This window comes from Convolutriloba macropyga, chromosome 1 (genome assembly GCF_964194025.1).
Source record: "Convolutriloba macropyga chromosome 1, txConMacr16.3, whole genome shotgun sequence".
In the NCBI taxonomy this organism is placed as follows: Eukaryota; Metazoa; Xenacoelomorpha; order Acoela; family Convolutidae; genus Convolutriloba; species Convolutriloba macropyga.
This window is the reverse complement of record NC_134468.1, coordinates 29,841,699-29,861,915: the sequence shown is the minus strand read 5'-3', so window position 1 is coordinate 29,861,915 and position 20,217 is coordinate 29,841,699. Positions and strand designations below refer to the sequence as shown.

At 34.4% G+C, this 20,217-nt stretch overlaps 1 protein-coding gene across 2 annotated transcripts in view; it reads left to right on the top strand.

Annotated features, from left to right (window-relative positions):
- Positions 1–20,217, top strand: part of LOC142337727 (N6-Methyl-AMP deaminase-like) — a 37,750-nt gene that overhangs the window by 15,830 nt on the left and 1,703 nt on the right. For both annotated transcript variants that reach the window (XM_075387202.1, XM_075387193.1), the window contains exons 2-4: positions 644–777; positions 5,844–5,986; positions 16,005–16,301. In XM_075387202.1, coding sequence (XP_075243317.1) covers positions 644–777; positions 5,844–5,986; positions 16,005–16,301 — 574 coding nt within the window. The remainder of the gene's footprint in view (positions 1–643; positions 778–5,843; positions 5,987–16,004; positions 16,302–20,217) is intronic.

The following is a 20,217-nucleotide window of genomic DNA, read 5'->3' as shown; positions in this document are numbered from 1 at the left end:
TTTTTTTGTTTACCAATGTGATTAGTTGGACCGAGCAATAAGTATTTCTTGATTTCTAGGAAGATGTGATTTGTCGCAATCATTTGCGGGTAAAGGACGGGGAACTGACCAACGATAGCCAACCTAAATTATCTGAGCAAACGCGCCCAAGTTTAAAAGCGAAAAATCCCGACTAATTGTTAAATCAGATTGGAACAGAATTGCATTGCATAATCGGACACAAAACATTTCAAATACGATGTAAAACAACTTAGCGGATAGGATTAAAACCCTCAAAATTCACTTTTTCTGAATGTGCGTACTTGCTATTGAATCGAGCAGTTTTAGTTAATCCTCAGAAAACTGATGCAAATCAAGTCTCATGTTATCAATTCTTCTGAAGAATTGAGAAATGATTCTCGCAATGTATATGTATCCCTATTGCATTTCCGGCAGTTTGGAATTTGGTGCCAACTTGTTAAATTTTCTGATGAACAAAGTATGAAGTCAAAAGACTTGTGATTTGTTCCTGGAAAGTTATTAGAAAATATGTGTGCCCGCCTTTTATAACAAGTTTTAGAACTTTTTGAGTAGTCTAGCTCGCGCACGTATTGATAGTTGTCAAATGTTTGAGGCAAATTTTGAGGATCTTATCTGTGTTCAGGAGCTGCATGCCCATCTAAGTGGATCTGTGTCCTACGAGATGCTAACACGCTTGTCCAGAACCAATAGTCAAAGATATAAATTGGATGCTTGGTTCCTGAATGACTTCAGAGCCTTCACTCCAAATTTGAAACAGTGAGTTTTTGAATTTTTTTTCTAATGTTGGAAACTTACAAGAATTTTTAATATCAGTAAAATTAATATCAGTGGACAACTTATTTGAAGCCATGAATAATCTTGACGCAGAGGTGTCGTTATGGTCTGTGTGTTTCTTTTTACTAGGCTCTGTGAACTGTGTCATTTACCATTTTCTGGAAATTGATAAAAAAAAATACATCACGTTTTGTGCAAAATTTTAAATTGATTAAAAATTAACAAGAACAATGGAAAAATGGTAAATGGAAATGGTAAATGGAAAAAATAATCTGACAAAAACTGCCTCGAAGGATTGCCAAAGAGAAGAACATCCAGTGGTAACCCAGGATGACCTCATAAAAGAGAATTAAGTTGCATTCAACGCAAAATTTGTATGCTGGGTTCAGAAAAAGACTTTCAATTTTGCAGTTATCGATGATGTACGTATTTTTAAACATCTGTCAACTCTTTTAGTTGTGTTGGTGAAAGATTGTTTGGGCAAAAAAATTATATGCAACACTTGTTTTTCGCTTCAGTGATTTTCTCATCCAATTTGAAACAAATGGAATACTTGGCAAAAGTTTGGTTTTAGAGATGCGAATTAGCCTCCTGTTCACTAAATTTTGCACACAAAATTTTGAGAAGTAAGAACTAAAATTTATACAGGAAGCATTTAGTGAATAGTCTTCATTTCCAAACTTCATTTCTTTGAAGGGAAACGATTCTAAGTTCAGAAAACCTGGATTGGTGACTTGATGGCTTTTTCCTAAAAAAAATTCCAATTTATAACCAGCTGCGTTAAACAATTGTTAGGTTTCCTGTGTTTCTGATTTATAATCTAGCTGCGTTAAACAATTTTTTTTAGGTTAAGAAATATATGAATAGGAAAGAAAAGGGTTGAAATTTTTCGGTACAAAATGAAAGAGGCTGATGACGCCGCCCTGAACACTCAGGAGAAAAGCAGAAAATACTGGCATTTTTAAAATTCAGACGCCAATGGTGCACATCTAATTACGATAAAAGGATATTCCGAATCAACTGGTTAATTTGACATTTAAAAATTTTATTGTGTATTTCACAAATATTAAATGAGTTTTTGCCAAAATTAATTACTTCTGGTCTATAAACTTTCTCCTAAATGGGTGGAAATGTTTATCGCTTTGTCATTTGGCATTGATACGGAAATTTTGGGTTGTAAAAGACAACAATTTCTACAGATGCGTCCGAATTTTCTAATGTCCGGAATCGCAGCCCAGTTGTACAATGTTTTCTCTTTTTGGACGGACTATTCAAAACTACACATTAAGGGCAAATTTACTGATAAGAAATTACAAAAAATATCTATTGTTATACAGAAACTATTAGTCGTTTCTGTCTCAGAAAAAGTTTCAATGTTTCGTCCAATTGATGAGTAGCGGAAACTACTTAGTACAGGATGTTGCATAACTGCTCGTAAAAATTGTTTAACCTTTCTTTTTGCAAGGAAATTTCAGTTTTGAAAAAGCTAAATCATTGTAAATATTAGGGAAACTTATCGTTTATTTCTGTCCATGCATGAATAATGGGGAACTATTCCTAGCAACAAAATGTTTCCTGCTTGAAAAAACAATTAATTTTGTTGCTGCTGCTCAAATAAACAAACTTTGCGTTTTCACTGGACTAAAGACGTTTGCAAGCTTGGATCTGACTGTTTTCTGTATTGTCATGAACACAATATCTCTAATTCACTCCATAATGGTTCAAAGGACATCCATAAAATTGGGTGCTACTGCTTTCTTCTGATTCCATTTTTATAAATATCAGTCGCTAATTAAGCTGTACGAAAAAATTATGAATATGAAGATTTTTGCAAAGATTTTGACTTTTAGGTTGATTTTTTGAACTGAAGTGGTGTCGTGTTTTCGGTTAATTTTCAGAATAAGTAAGTGAAAAGTAATTGCATTTTTGGGTTGGTTTTTGCGTTTTTCTCGACGTGAGCGTCCTCTGAATTGAAAAATGAACGTCAAACGTTAGCAAGATAAGTGCTATTCAAGTCAGTGTTTACAAAAGCTCTTATAGAGGTTAATCATTTCAGAACTTAAATGTTTGAGGAGTATGATGATATAAAAATTTCGCCAATGATAAAGTTTAATCGTGAAGAGCGATTTTGATTTGAATATATTGTTTTTAATTGCTCTCGAACGACGTATGAAGCAATTTTTGTAAACGTGGTTAATAGCAGCTGTCAGCCTCTCAAACGGCTATTATTTTGGCGCTCTCCTTTTTTTAATTCGCTTTACATTTTGATCACGTTTTTCGTTTTACATAAGTCACGACTTTACGTTTGACTTCTGACTTACCTCACTCAACTGAATGATTTTTAAATTCATTCACTCAATGAATTACGCAAGATAGTGAATACAGTCAAGGTCAAAAGAGCAAAATCCAAAGAGACGGGATAAACCGGTAAAGCCCGGTCTTTAAGTCATTGAGAATTAGGTTATTAAAGTTCATTAGTGTTTGCTAGCTGACATTAGCTTTCAATTTAGAAGCTGAATTAAGTATAATTTTAGAATCCAACTGAAACTGCACGCCGCATTAGAACACTTTTTGAACACTGAAAAAAATAGAAATTCGGTCAATTAATCTTTTCTTTTTGTGTTTCAATCCCGATGGGCATCAAGCGCGTCAACAGCGGCTATTTTCGGGCAATCGACCGGCTATGTTGGTCTTTTTACGACTCGACGAGGAGTATTGGTTTTCCCCAGGTTTTTTAAGCTGATGCAAGTTTGTTGGTGACTTCTACTTTTGACTTTTGGTTTCGAACATCGACTTGTTTTAGAACGTTGATTTCATTTTTCAAGCAACAGTAGCTTGAATTATAATACAGTGATTAGTTACTGATGATTCAAGGTCGAAAGGTCATTGTCAGAACTTTTTTCCCCACAACAGTCCCTCCTCCCTATCCCAATTACCGAATCCGCCACCTGCATACACCCCCCTCCCCGCCAACCCCCCCCCCACCTTTCTACCCCTTCCCAATCTAATTGCCCTCCCCACAACATAACTAACCCCTCAAAACTATTTAACCTCCCTCATCTATCTACCCTCCCCCTACATAGCTATCCCACTCCACGCCATGCTCCCCGACGGCTTTTTCTTTGATTTTTCTGATTTAGAGATTATATTGCACAACTGTATATTGTATTGAGTCGAGTCGTTTCCGGCTATGTTTTTAATGCAAAATTATCGGTTGGCCAATTTTGCGCTTTCGTTCTAGAACATTCTGTGATTTCTCAAGTGACTTTTTCAAGCTTCACTTCTTCATTTTGAGTTATTTTAATTGCTCTCATTCTGAAATCAAGTTTGTTGCTAATATAAGTGATTCTAAGTGGTTGAGTAACAAGGTGGTCGGTGCTAGGAATTAGAGCTGAACCGGCGCAGACCCGAATGAGAAAAAAATAAGAATCAGAGCCGAATGTCTAAATTTGATTGGCCGAATAATCTGATGGGTTTAAATTAAACTACAAAAAATGTAAGAATTGGTAAATTAATTAATTGCTCTCAAACGAATTTTGTAGCAATTATATTAGTCCTGTCGGTCTTTTTTTAATGCGATTTTTCGCGTGACCAATTTTTCGTCTGACGCTTTTGACTTTTCGTCCTCAAAAACGGGATAAACATGTAGCGCCCAGCGGGAATTATGTGCTCTTAGAGCCTTTCAGGTCTGTTTCAGCTCAAACTGTCTTGGAGACTTATACTTATACTTATGGTGTGAGGGGCGGTTCTTAGAGGTTGACACCCCCCCCCCCCCCTTTGTTGACCCCCCACCCCCACTATTGGCTCCACCCCCCCCCCCACCGCGCTTTTGCCCCCCCCCACCCAGTGCTGCCCCCATCAGCCCCCGGTGCAACCCTCCCCCCCCCCGTGGCTAGCTACTGACCAAGCCAACCGCTCGCCGGTCGTTTGAGAGCAATTCGCCCGACGTTAGTCGGTTATGTTTAGTTTTCTTTGCTTTATTACCTATGATTTGCGGTCGGGTTGCGCTCCACTTGGTCTCTACGTGGATGCAACCCCCTGACGGGTAAGGAGGTTGCGACAACAGATAGACCTTCATTATGCTATTTTGTAGGTAGTTTTTCTCAAAAAATAACACTAAGAGTAATAATTTTAGTTTCAACCTATCAGAGCACGGGAATTATTCGGCTTTAAATTTTTTTAATGACATTCTGCGCTGAGCCCGTCTTCCAACATCGTCGTTGCCTAGTGGTTAAGATGTGTGAGTGGTTAAGACGCTATCCTAGATGTCGATCGTTCGAACCCCTATTAGGTTCGAGTTTTTGCACCCAAAAATATTTTATAAGCTACACAGCTAAATTAAATTTCCCCCAGCCTGTCGTTTGAGAGCAATTCATCCGACGTTAGTCGGTTTATGTTTTTTTCTTGGAATTGATTGGTTCGATATTTTTGTGAAATATGGTGTTTTTTTTCTATTTTAAACAGTTAACAGTATATCGTTATCTTGGAGCCAAGTTTTGCTAATGTGCAAAAATCAGCAAAAATTAACTGAAGATTAATTTCATTTATCTTGAAGTGTAAGCTTTCACGCTTGATTCTAAAATATAACCTAAAATGGGTTGAATTTTTTTGCAGGCGTTACCGATCTTCTTGTTTCCTTGATTTGAAGGCGCAGCCGCCTGGTGAATTAGCTTATTTTAAATTTAAGCGTCAATATTGTTGATTTTATTAACAGTTGTGCTTTTTTGGTAGCCAGCAATTCTTTGTGAACATTGTGACTTATGTGAGTTAGAGTTATCTATTCGGATGAAAATCTGGCGGTGATGTATTCATCCAATTTGGTTATACAATTTGTTAATTTTGTAATTTTTTTCGGCTTAACTCAATTGTCGGCAGTTACTACAAAAATTAAAAATTGTGCTGATATGGTTTAATTTTTTGGTTCAAGTTACTGTAATCTGATCTGACCATCCACGGGCAATGTTTTGATGGTTTTCACGCGTGCTCTCGTACATGCCATGAATACTGCTCCAGAGCTATGAATGAAAAAGTGAAGTTTTTTCTTTTAGGATCTTTGATGCCTTTGAGCCGGCACAGGAGATTCTATGTGACGAAGAATCAGTAAAAGTTGCAGTTGAAGATGTTGTTGGGAGCTATGCTAGCGAGAATGTGAGGTATTTGGAACTGAGAACCACACCAAAAGAACTCCCTGGTTGGTAGAAGCTATTTGCAGGACAAACGCAGGAAAAACTATATTCATTGGACAATATGCACAGCGCTGGATGAGAACTGGGGACTTTTTGTTTTTCCTGCGAAAAGTCATGAATTTGCAAAAAAAAATGTCTATCAATGTGATAACTATTTTTTATGTGAAAATAATTTTTTTCGGCTTAACAAAACGGTATAAGAGATTTGATTTTCTTTCGATGCACGATCGTTTTTTGACGGAAGCTTCATAAAAGACAAATATTTTATAACAGAAATTTTTAGTTGCCAGTATTTTTATTTAACTAATCTCGCATAATTTTCTTTTTATATCTCCGAAGCTGTAAGCTGAGTGTAGTTATATTGCTGTGTTCCTTTTCTTTACTACGCAAAGAGGAGTATTGGTTTTTAATAGCGGCCCTCATCTTCTCAGCCGGCTATTATAGCGCTCCTATTTTTTTTTATATTCAAAGAATTTGAATTGTATTGGGGCGCTGTCTTTTTTACGACTCGAAGAGGAGTATTGGTTTTCTTAAGGTTTTTACGACTCGAAGAGGAGTATTGGTTTTCTTAAGGTTTTTTTTTTACCGGAAGTACTATTCGTTCAGACGCTGTTTTGATCTAAAAGCGAAAGCGAGTAAAATTGAAGTGTGAACTAATTTTTTCTGAGCGAGAGAACTTTTTTGATCATGCGCCGCGTTTAGTGAATGACTTTTTGACTTTGAAAAGTAGTTTTTGACTGAATGGCACATATAGATAACCGTTTTTAGCCTTTTTTTCGTCTAAGTGGCCCAGTTTTTTTGCTTGTAATTTGGTTCTTTGTAGAAATAATTTTTATTCGATGCTATATTGAATTGTCAACCTTGGAAATGATACCACAGGGTTTTACAGAGCCTGAAGATGCGTTTCAAGTTCAAAATTGGCACATAATTCTTGATTTTTTAGTTATTTTTTGGCTTTTTTCTATTAACTTCTTCATTTTTGGATCTTTTAACCGTCTTTTTGTCAAAAATCCGTTAATATGGCAACTTGTTTTGTTTTGATAACTCATATACTGAACGCCTCTTTCTACCTCGATGTAATTTCATATTATAAAATTTTACATGAGAATCCGATTTTGGTAGATTTTTTTTCCGATTTTTCAGTTTTTTTGTTTGATTTTTGGTTTTAATTTCTAGGAATAGTCTTTTTGTGCGACATGATGGACTTTAATTTGTTTCAATAAAAATGCAATCATTTTTTGGCGTTAATTTTTTGAAAAATAAATAAAACTTTTTCACAAATGCAGTCTTAAAAGTTTTTTTTGACCATTTTTTTTGCAAAATGTTCCGATGTTTCGTATTTTCTATTTTCCATTTTTGAGTTCTCTTCTAGAGGGTAGATATTTGTACCGGATGGCTCGTTTTCTTTTCTATGTCTCGAATGCTTAATAATGAAATGGTATTCGTTTTTCTTGATTTTTTTTAATTTGATTTTTAACTTTCAAAAATCAAGAATGTCATTTTGTTACGGTGTTCCTTACATTGTGTCCATATTCTTCACATTCTAGTTAGTATCATTCTAGCTTCGGGCTGGCTCCTACATTTATTTTCGGTATATTGATTTTGTCAGTTGTTAAAAAATTGAATGATTTCAGCTTTTTCCTAGATTTTTGTCATTTCTCTTGATTTCATTCCATTGATTGACGTCATTCCATTGATTTCATTCAACATAAAGCAGTACTGAGAGTCTGCTAGCAAGACTTTCCAAAACATCCCCTTATTAATGGTTACTGCAACTTTCTTCTGGCCTTAGTTTTAATTTAAACTATTATTTGCCTTTGAATATTCCTCTGCTGCTTATGTCTTTTCTATGATCAATTTAATATTTGAATTAGTATGAAATCATGTTGTCTAGTGTATGTACAAGGAAGAAGTATACGCTCTTTTTTTCTTAATTGCAGTGATTAGAAGTGTAATTTTAGTGGTTTTCTGATTCTTAACTTTGAGCCTTCTTTTGTTGAAAAGATTTAACTTAGTTTCTAAGATTATTATCTGCCGTTTGCTTTCGCGATCTTTGAGACTAGAATCATGAATTAATTATTTGACGGCAATTGATAGCCCTATCAGTTTTTTCAGCTTATCAGTATCTTGACCATGTTATTTATTTCGGACTTTTTTAACGTTACCAAACGTTTTCAATAATATAAAAATTTGCTGCGTTTTGTTTCTCTTGGTTTGTTTCTCTTGGTAGTGGTTTAAGTCACCAAATTTTAGATCAGACCTGGGGAGGTAATGAGCTAATGGTTTAATACAAATGGTAATGGCTTCCATTGCATTTACGGTTTTGTTTGTAAAGTTCTGACGCTTCGAGTCGCTTCCGGAATTCTTCCGGCTATGTATTAGAATTTGAATTGTATTGGGGCGCTGTCTTTTTTACGACTCAAAGAGGAGTATTGGTTTTCTTAAGGTTTTTTTTTACCGGAAGTACTATTCATTCAGACGATGTTTTGACCTAAAAGCGAAAGAGTAAAATTGCAGTGTGAACTAATTTTTTCTGAGCGAGAGAAGTTTTTTGATCATGCGCTGCGTTTAGTGAATGACTTTTTGACATTTAAAAGTAGTTTTTGACTGAATGGCACATATAGATAACCGTTTTTAGCCGTTCTTTCGTCTAAGTGGCCTAGTTTTTTTTGCTTGTAATTTGGTTTTTTGTAGAAATTATTTTGAATCGATGCTATGTTGAAATGTAAACCCCTGAAATTGATAGCACAGTATTTTGCATAGCCTTAAATTGCGTTTCAAATGCGAAATTGGCACATATTTCTTGATCTTTTAGTTAATTTTCGGCTTTTTTCTAGTAATTTCTTCATTTTTGGATCTTTTAGCTGTTTTTTGTCAACAATCAGTTAATATGGCAACTTCCCTTTGATAATTCATATACTCAATGCCTCTTTCTACCTCGACGTAATTTTGTTTCATAAAATTGTACATTTGCTAATCCGATTTTCGTAGTTTTTTGCCATTTTTTTTCAGTTTTTTGTTTGTATTTTGCTTTTAATTACTAGAGATAGTATTTTGGGGAACATGGGGGACTTTAATTTTGTTTCAATAAAAATTCAATCATTTTTTGGTGTTAAGTTTTTGAAAAAACAGAAATTTTTTTTCATAAAATCAGTCTTAAATATTTTTTGACCACTTTTTTGCAAAATGTTTCATTGTTACGTATGTCTGACTTCTGCTTTTTCTTGTTTTATACTGTTCAGCAAGTTTGATTTTTGTCTCGAATGACTCGTTGACTTTTCTATGTCTCGAATGCTGAGCAATGAAATGTACTAGTTTTTCTTGATTTTTTTAAATTTGATTTTTAACTTTCAAAAATCAAGAATTGGTCTTCTTGTTACGGTGTTCATAACACTGTGTCCATATTCTTCACATTCTCGTTTCTATCATTCTAGTTTTGTCCTGGCACCTACTTTTATATTCGTTATATTGATTTTTTCGGTTGTTAAAAAATTGAATGAATTCAGCTTTTTCTTAGATCTTGGTTTCTTCGGTTTGCAATTGATTTAATTCAAAATAAGGCAGTACTGGGAGTCTGCTAGAAAGTCTTTTCCAACATTTCTACTTATTACTATTCATTGCAATTTTCTTCCGCGCTTGGTATTGTTTTTAGACGATTTTTCGCCTTTGAATATTATTCTGTTGCTTTTGTTTTTCTATGATTAATTTAATTTTTGAATTGGTATGAAATCATGTTGTCTAGCATATATACAACAAGGAAGAATCATGTAGTATTTTTGTCTTAATTGCCGTGATTAGAAATCTAATTGTAGTGGTTCTCTGATTCTTAAGTTTGAGCACTCATTTTAATAATTTTGACTTTCCTGTCTTTTTTGAAAAGTTTATATCTGCCGTTTGCTTTCGCGCTCTTTTTGAGATTAGAATCCTTAATTATCTGAGGGCAATTGATGTCCCTGTCAGCTTTGTCAGGCTATCAGTTTTTTGACCATCCTAAAAATTTCAGACTTTAACGTTACCAAACGTTTTCAATAATAAAATTTTGCTGCATTTTCTTTCTCTTGGTGACAGTGGTTTAAATTTCACCGATTTTTAGATCATACCCGGGGAGGTAATGAGTTAATGGTATAATACAAAAGGTAAAGGCTTCAGCTTTTTGTTAAGTTTTGGAGCTTCGAGTCGCTTCCGGAATTCTTCTGGCTATGTTTTTTTGATCTAAGACCTGTTCACACATTTTCATGATTTTTGAAGTCAAATTGGAGTAGTGATTTTGGTCACGCCGAAACAGGAAATGGAGCGAAAAGCGAGTGGTTTTGCGGCGTGAAATTTTTTCGCTCTAATTTTAAAGTAGAGTGCGAAAATGGTATTTGAACAAAAATTCGGTTTCTCGATAGTGGTTTTTTGTTCACATGCGGCAATTTCACTCTGATTTTTACTGTTTTTTTTTCGATTTTTTGGATCGGATTTTTTTCTAAATGGTTTTCCCAATCCACTCACAGCTCATTCTAAGCCTAGTTTTTTGTTTGAATTAAATTTTCATTTCTCGCTAGTGGTTTTTTTGTTCACATGCGGTATTTTAACATTGATTTTTTTTTTCTTTTTTTTATCTGATTTTTTTAAAATGGTTTTTTCAATTCACTCATAGTCAATTTTAGGTCTAGTTTTTCTGTTTAGTCAATGAAAATTCTTTGAATTGTACGTCAGGACTTGTCCTGCTATGTTTTTATACTTCGTCGAATAAAAAAATGTTTCGCTTTACCTCATTTTGCCGCCTTTTCAACATTTTGCGTGAAATCTTTTTTGACTTCTCTAGGCTAGTTTATCTCTTCTCTCATTCTGCTAAAAGTGATTTTGAACATCAGTTGCTCAGCAAAGCAATTCAAAATGAACAGAGTCAGTATAAAAAGAAGTCAGAAGTAGAAACGGGATAAACCCATAAAGCCCAATTTTAGATGCCCGTTAATTGAACGTCGTTCCTATAAGTCTTAGTTACCATCTCTAATGCTTATTGGTATTGATAGTAGCCCCTGTAGCCTCTCTCTAAAACAGGAGTATGTTCAACCACGAAATGCCATCAAAATAAATCGGACTTAAAAAAATGTTTTTGCACAAAAATCTGTTTTTTTTTCAATATCTTCTGTTATTTCAATCCCAATCATGCGTATTGGAATCAACGGCGGCTATTTTCCGGCAATCTGCCGGGTATGTTCTTGATTTTTTGCCGGAAGTACTATTGGTTCAAAAGGTGTTTTGACCTAAACGCGAAAGTGTGAAATTGTCATAACTGATTTTTAATGACTCTCGAAGGAAGTTTGAAGCAATTATTGTAAACGCGTTTTAATGCAAAATATTTACTTGGCCCTTTTTGGGCTTTTGTTTCAGAAGCTTCACTTCTTCATTTTGAGTGATTTCACCTGCTCTTTCTGAAATGAAGTTTGTTGATAATATAAAAGTGATTGCTAGCGGTAAGTAACAATGTGGATGTAGTCTAGTTGTTAAGATGTCTGACTGCTATCATGATGGTTCCAGGAAGGAGGTTTGTGGTTGAAAACCTTATCAGGGCCAATTTTGCACCCCAAAAATCTCGAAGCTACACCCCTAAATTAAATTGCTCCCAGCTTGTCTCTCGAGAGCAATTCATTCGACGTTAGTCGGTTTGTTTTCTGAGAGAGATATATTACCTTTCTGATCTTACTCTGCGTTTAATTAATTTTTCGACTGGAATAGTGTTTTTCACAGACTGATGCATATAAATAACCGTTTTGGCCGTTTGTTGTCCGTTTGGCTTAATATTTTTTGTAATTTGGTTTGAAAAGAAATAGGTTTTGATCAATGCGGCATTAATATGCAATCATCTGAAATTGAGCATTGTTTTTAGTTGCCTAATAATGACTTTCAAGTGCGAAGCTGGAACTTTATCAGTAAGTTAGTTTTTTCCTTAATTTATTGATTCTTATCATTCTTCAAAAAATCAGTACATAGCAACTTTCTTAATGCATTGAATATTTTTTTGACGCGAGGTTTTATGGTTTTACAAAATTAAAAGCATTCAGCCAATTTTGGTTGTTTTTATTCAATTTTTGTGAGTTTTTGTTTAATAGCCGCCGTCAGCCTCTAAACGTCCATTATACAGGCGCTCCTAAAAAAAATTGTTTTACGTTTTGATCACGTTTTTTAAAAGTCGCGAACTTGACGTTTGACTTAATTATCCCGCTCACAGGTTCAACTGATTCGATTTAAAATTCTTCCACTCATTTAATTTGGTTAAGTAGTGAATACGATCAAAGTCAACAGATCAGAATCAGAGGAAACGGTATAAACATATATAAAGCCCGATTTGCACACTAAATAAAATTACTTAGGATAATTTGGTCAATTTCTATCGGTTAAATTTTTCTTTCTCTGTTTCAAGAACATTATGCTTTAAGCGGGTCGATCAACGGTGGCTATTTTCTGGTAATTCGCCGGCTGTGTTTTCATTTTGGGTGTAATTACTAGAAATTTTTGTCTGTGCACCGTCAGCGGTTTTAACATCGTGTTATCATACATTGAATTATTTTTTGGCTTTGGGTCTTTGAAGTTATTTTGCATTTTGACAATTTCGTTTCGAAGCTTAGATTTATATTCACTTTTATGTAGATTGGAGGATTGCTATGTTATTTTGCTGTGCCTTGAATTCTAAGTAACAAACTCCTCTTTTTCGTGTTCAATTTCTATTTTCAAAACTTACCAATTAGTGTTTTGTTTTTAGTGTTTTACAATGTGTCTGTAATCTCCTTTTTCTGGCATGCATCACTCTAGCACTCCCTTAAGAAGTCTCCCGAAAGAAATTCATCCAACGTTTCTTTCCTGAGAGATATATTAATTTTTTGATCATACCCTGCGTTTAATTAATTTTTTTTCGACTGGAATAATGTTTTTCAGAAAGGGATGCATATAGATAATCTATTTGTCCGTTTTTTGGCTGTTTGGTTTAATTTCTTTTTGGAATTTGGTTTTTCAAGAAATAGTTTTTGATCAATGCGGCATAAATATGCAATCATCTGAAATTGATCATTGTTTTTGGTTGCCTATTAATGACTTTCAAGTGCAAAACCAGATCTTTTTTAGTCAGTTAGTTGTTTCCTTAATTTATTGTTTTTATCTTTGAGTGGACTTTTTCCTTCAAAAATTTTATAGTAATTTTATTGCATTAAATTATTTTTGGGACGCGTTGTTTTTTGGTTTTACAAAATAGTAAGCATTCAGCCAATTTTGGTCTTTTGTTTTAGGAGCTTCACTTCTTCATTTGGAGTGATTTCACCTGCTCTTTCTGAAATGAAGTTTGTTGATAATATAAAAGTGATTAATAGCGGTAAGTAACAATGTGGACGTAGTCTGGTTGTTAAGATGTCTGACTGCTATCATGATGGTTCCAGGAAGGAGGTTTGTGGTTGAAAACCTTATCAGGGCCAATTTTGCACCCCAAAAATCTCGAAGCTACACCCCTAAATTAAATTGCTGCCAGCTTGTCTCTCGGGAGCAATTCATCCGACGTTAGTTGTTTTGTTTTCTGAGAGAGATATGTTAGCTTTCTGATCTTACTGTGCGTTTAATTTTTTTTTCGACGGGATTAGTGTTTTTCAGAGAGTGATGCATATAGACAACCATTTTGGCAGTTCTTTGCCCGTTTGGCTTAATTTTTTTTTGTGATTTGGTTTTAAGAGCAATAGTTTTTGATCAATGCGGCATTAATATGCAACCTCTGAAATTGATCATTGTTTTTGGTTGCCTAATAATGACTTTCAAGTGCAAAACCAGATCATTTTTAGTCAGTTAGTTTATTTTTTGTTTTTTTGATCTTTGAGTGGACTTTTTTCTTCAAAAAAATTATTGATTTTTATTGCATTGAATTATTTTTTGGACTCGTTGTGTTTTGGTTTTAAAAAATAGTAAGCATTCAGCCAATTTTGGTCATTTTTTTTCAATTTTTGTGGTTTTTGTTTAATAGCAGCCGTCAGCCTCTAAACGCTAATTATTAAGGCGCTTCTTGTTTTTAATTCACTTTACCTTTTGATCACGGATTTAAAAATCGCATTTTTTTACGTTTGACTTCCTATTTATCTCGCTCCCTGTTTCAAATGAATGCATTTTACCTTCTGCCACTCATATAATTACGTTAAGTAGTGAATACGGTCAAAGTCCAAAGATCAAAATCAGAAGAAACGTGATAAACGTAAAATTCCGGTCATTAAGTCATAGTGCATTAGGCTATCAAAGTTCATTAGAGCCACTGCTAGTTGGTATTGGTGTTATGCTTAATAGCGTTCAGTTTAGAAGCTGAATTAACTATAATTTTAGATTGTAAAGGGATATGCAGAATTTGCACACCAAATAAGAACACTTTGACTTGGGAAAATGCGGTCAATTTCTATCTATTAATTTTTTCTTCTCTGTTTCAAGCTTCAAGTGGGTCAACGGTAGCTATTTTACGGTAATTTGCCGGCTGTTTTTATATTTTGGGTTTAATTACTAGAAGTTTTGTCTGTTCACCGTCAGGGATTTTAACATCGTCTTATCATTCATTGAATTGTTCATGGCGTTGAGTCTTTGAAGTTATTTTACATTTTGACAATTTTGTTTCGAAGCTGAGATTTATGTTCACTTTTTATGGAGGATTTTTTTTGGAGGATTCCTATGTTATTTTGCTGAGCCTCGAGTTCGTGTAACAAACTCGAAATGTAACAAACTCTTTTTCTTGTTCAATTTTTTAAAACTAGCAAGTAGTCTTTTCTTTCTAGTTTTTTTTACAAGTTATCTGTATTCTCCCCAATTTAGCGTGCATCACTATAGCCCTCCCTTAAGAAGTTAAGTTTTACTGGCTCTGCTTTTTTAGTTGTTATAAAAATTTATTGATTTTATTCTTTTTAATTGATAATTTGTTTTTGCAATTTGTATTATTTGTTAATTTTTGCTATAATTGGTTTTTGCTTGCTTGTTTCGATTATGTCAGCGCTAAAAAAATTTCTTGTTATGACAAGGTGTAATTGTTTTCAAAATATTGTATTTAAATTTAATGAGGTATAGGTTAACTGTATAAATACAAAAGGAAATGGTTTTCGCTGCAAGTACGGTTTTTGTTCGCAAAGTTTGGACGCTTCGGTTCGCTTCCAGAATTCCTCTGGCTGTGTTGTTTTTGTTTCGTCTGACGCTCTTTTTTGTTTGACATACGTTCAGGCATAAAAGCTCAAAAAGTCAATTTCTGAATGACTTCTTCCTCTCACTCACGGAGTGCGCGGTTGGCTTCATTTTTCTCTTCCTCTCTCTGGCAAACGGTTTTAAGTTGTTTGTGTGATTGTTTTTTAACCATACGAGACTTACCTCTCTCCATAAAACGACCTTTCCGCTTTAAAACTGAATTGAATTGGTTTAAATTGAATTAGTTTGATGTCAAAGGAACTCATATGTAATATAATTCCATAATAAAAAGGCTTCCGCTTAGTGAACTTTATCAAGCCTTATTTTTTTATCGATGAATGATTTTAGTCTATTTCGCAGTTATTCCGGCAATCTGTCTACTAGGTTAGTAAAAATTGATATTTTTCCTAATTATTAAATAAAAGAAGAGCATTGAAGCTGTTTCGTGCTATTGAAATATTTTGAACTATTGGTTTGAAAAAAAGCAGCTAATCTGGTGAATTGGTTGCTGAGTTATATTTTACACCAGTTTGTAAAATCGTTTTTGACTTGATGCTTGTATATTTTGTAGATTAATTCTGTTCAATCGGTTTATTTTCACCAGATCTGTTTGTTAATGTAATAATTATTGGTAATTGATTTATAGCATTTTGTCAATGTTTTCTACATGATTGAAGGTTTTCGAGGCCTTGCAAATTGTAGCTTTTCCGAAAATACTGGCAATTGATTTACAACCACTCAGACGTTTTCTGGCATCTTTTATGGGAAAAATAATGTACTCTAATGTATTTGAATGTTTGCTAGGATGAGTGCAACTATCTGTGAGCACTTTTCGAGGTCTTGCTTTAGGTTTCACTGCGCAACAGTATGTACAAACAATTGTTAATGCTGTAAACCATTGTGAGAGACAGTATGATATACAATGTAAAGTCTTGCTTTCAATCAATACCCGCCATTCGCCCGAAGAAAGCAGCAAAGTCGTTTCCATGGCAGCTAGTGATTCGTCTGGTTACATTGTGGGCGTTGATTTGAGTGGACCTCCTGCGACAGATCTGAACATAGCCTCTACTGCCAATGCTTTGAGAAGTGCCCAGTCAATGGGACTGAAAGTGTCTGCTCATTTGTGTGAAGTTGACCAATCAAAAGGCTGGTCTGTATATGAATACAAATCTATTTAAGCGTATTTTAACTGAAATTAGAGTTGCTTAGAACTGTAATCATGGCAAATACCGAGAATTTACTCCTCAAAAAATATCAGTCTATTTGATTGAGATATATCTAAATATTTTTGTGGTTTTTCAGAAGAATAACTGCAGAACTATTTGGCCTTAAAAGTGCCGACTGCACATTGAAATCCTATCCATCCCAAATTTTGCGTGAAAATACTCCTCCTGGGGACAGAATAACTCATGTTTGCATAAACATTTTCTGTCAAAACTCCTTTTCGTTAGCCCCTCTAAGGTCTCATTTTATGTTCAACCAAAATACGCAAAAAGTTCGTGATGTCCTTTTAGTTGGTCTGGATTGAAATTTGAAGCAATTATTGCAGTAGAGTGTCTTTTTTATGACAAATTATTTCTGCCTGATAGCTTTTGACTGTTCAATTGGCTTTTTCGTCCTTGACCTTTTCATTTATTAATAGCCGCCCTCATCTTAGCCCGCTATTATAGCGCTCCTATTTTTTTACGTCGTCGAACTTTTTTTCGCTTTACCATTTTGCCGCTTTTTCGAAATTTTGCGTGAAATCTTTGACTTCTCTAGGCTAGTTTCTCTCATTCTGCTAAAAGTGAATTTGAACATCAGTTGCTAAGCAAAGCAATTCAAAATGAACAGAGTCGGTATAAAAAACTGAAGTCAGAAATAGAAACGGGATAAACCCATAAAGCCAAATTTTAGATGCCCGCTATTTGAACGTCGTTCCTATAAGTCTTAGTTACCATCTATTATGCTTATTGGTATTGATAGTAGCCCCTGTAGCCTCTCTCTAAGAAACAGAAGTTGTTCAACTACGAAGAAATGCGATCAAAATAGATCGGACTTAAAAAATGTTTTGAACAAAATTTTTTTTTTTTCAATATCTATTCTTTCAATCCCAATCATGCTTATTGGAATCAACGGCGGCTATTTTCCGGCAATCTGCCGGGCATGCTTGAAAATTTGACGTATTAGAGACCACTTCTCCCTGCGAATGGTGTCCTCAAGTACTGCGAGAGAAGATTCTTGTTAGTTTAACTTTCACCTAGTGGCGAACCTCTAAAATAGTAGTAGGACACTTTTTGTCCGTACATTTCTTTAGAATTGGTAGAAAATTTATGCGGGACTTTTTTCTCGCGACTTAGTTAACACATCCTAGAGCAATAGCTTTAAAATTTTTCCGAGCAATTTTAATGTTTGTCAAGGAAAGCTAAAAAGTATTGAGCTAAGTTGTGCCAGTTTTTTGTGAAAGTAATTTACAAACAATTAAAAAACAACATTGTTTTTAAGCTTCTGTATGCATTGTTTTTAATTGATATAAACGAAGATTAACCCAAAAACTTGGTTCAAAATACTTAATTTGGCAAAAAACTATATTGTAATCAGCTTAATATTTGTTCAGTGACACACAATCATATTAATAACTTTAAGAGTTCTTTGTTAATTGCACATGTCTAACTCTGTTTAGTGGGGACTGTTTTGTCTGCTTTTTGGGACTGAACCTTCCTTTTAATTATTGTTGGTTAGAAATTGCTGATTAATAGCCGCGTCAGCAATTCCAGGCAGCTTTTATTGCGCTCCTAATTTTTTACAATTCAAAGAATTTGAATTGTTTTGGGGCGCTGTCTTTTTTTTCAAGATCTGTTCACGTATTTTTATGATTTTTGAAGTTAAATTGGAGTAGCGATTTTGGTCACGCTGAAACAGGAAGTGGAGCGAAAAAGCGAGTGGTTTTGCGGCGTGAAATTTTTTCGCTCTAATTTTAAAGTAGAGTGAGAAAACGGTGTTTGAGAAAAATTTCGCTAGTGGTTCTTTGTTCACATGCGGCAATTTCACTTTGATTTTTATTGTTTTTTAATAGCCGCCTTCATCTTCTTAACCGGCTATTATAGCGCTCCTATATATTTTAAATAGCCGCACAGCGATAGCTGGGGCTATTATTGGCCTTCTCTTGTTTTTTTTTTTATTTCGTCGTCATGATTTTTGTTACGACCATATGACGTCACAGCCATTTTTTGTTCATTCGTTCATGCAATTTCAACTGAATTGCATGTGTGACGTCATTTTTCGCTCTTAGTGGAGCGAGTTTTTTGTTCATGCGCGTGATTGAATTTTTGGTCACACTTGACTTACCTCACTCTCAAAAATGACTTCGTCAATTTGAAATTGACTTTTATTTACTTTAATTCAAAGAGATAATGTCAAATGGGTGTGTGTCACTCTAAATGAAGGTTGTTTGAGATCAGCTAATAGAGGCAGCAATAACTTATACAGGTTTATAAACAAAATATAATTTTTTTGGGTCTGTCTTTTTTACTGTTTTTTAGACTGTCGATCTACGAATCTATTGCAGCTATTTTCTGGCAATCTGCCAGCTATGTTTTTTACTTCGTCGAACTTTTTTTCGCTTTACCCATTTTGCCGCTTTTTCGACATTTTGCATGAAATCTTTTTGACTTCTCTAGGCTAGTTTCACTCTTCTGTCATTCCGCTCAAAGTTCTTTTAAACAGCAGCTGCTCAGCAAAGCAATTCAAAATGAAGAGAGTCAGTATTAAAAAAAATCAAAGTCAGAAATAGAAACGGGATAAACCCATAAAGTCCATTTTTAGATGCCTGGTACTTGAACTTTGTTCTCATAAGTTTTAGTTACTATCTATAATGCTTATTGGTATTGATATTAGACCCTGTAGCCTCTCACTGAGAGACAGGAGAATGGTAAATTACGAAATTACATCAAAATAAATCGCACTTAAAAATGTTTTTATCCAAAAATCAATTTTTGTTGATGTTTTCTTTTCTTTCAATCCCAATGGAGTTATGGGAATCAACGGCGGCTCTTTTCCGGCAATCTGCCGGGTATGTTTTATATTTTGGATTGAATTTTTTTCTAAATGGTTTTCCCAATCCATTCACAGCTCATTCTAGGCCTACTTTTCTGTTTGAACCAAATTTTCGTTTCTCGCTAGTGGTTTTTTTTGTTCACATGCTGCATTTTGACATTGATTTTCCCTTCTTGTTTTTTCTTATTTTTCTGATTATTTTTAAATGATTTTCTCAATTCACTCCTAGGCCGTTCTAGGTCTAGTTTTTCTGTTTAGTCAAGGAAAATTCTTTGAATTGTACGTGTTATGTTGAATTGTAAATGCTGTTTTTTATTTAGTCAAGATTTTTGTTACAACCATATGGGGTCGCAATCTGTTTTTCGTTCATGCAATTTCAATTGAATTGCGTGCGTCATTTTTTTGCTCTTAGTGGAGCGAGTTTTTTTGTTCATTAGCGTGATTAAGTTTTTGGTCATACTTGACTTACCTCACTCTTAAAAATGACTTCCTCACATTAAAATGGACTTTTTCAACTTCAATTCAAGGAGATAAGGTCAGGTAGATGTGTGTCATTCTAAATGAAGGTTATTTGAGAGCTGATAACAGAAGCGGCAATAAATAAACAGAACCAAAAGATAACAACTCACCACTTAAGGGTTTTTTTGGTCTGTCTCTTTTACTATTTTAGGAGACTGCAGATCTACGAAGCTATTGCGGCTATTTTTTGGCAATCTGCCAGCTATGTTAAAAATTATTGCTTGCCCGATTGGTAGTTGAACAGTGTATAAAGTGTTTCTTCTTCCAGAAGACAGGACCTTCTATGCACTACTTTGGTATGATATTACTGGTTAGAATACACAATGATAATTTTTAAAACTCCGAAGTGTTGCCTTTTTATTTGCTCTCAAACAAAGTTTGCAACAACTTCGTTTGATAGATTTTTTGTTTGAGACTTTTTGTTTACATTTTTGTTTGATAGATTTTTTTTTGTCTGACTATTTGATTCTTCGACCTCAAGAAGAGGATAAACAGATAAAGCCCTGAG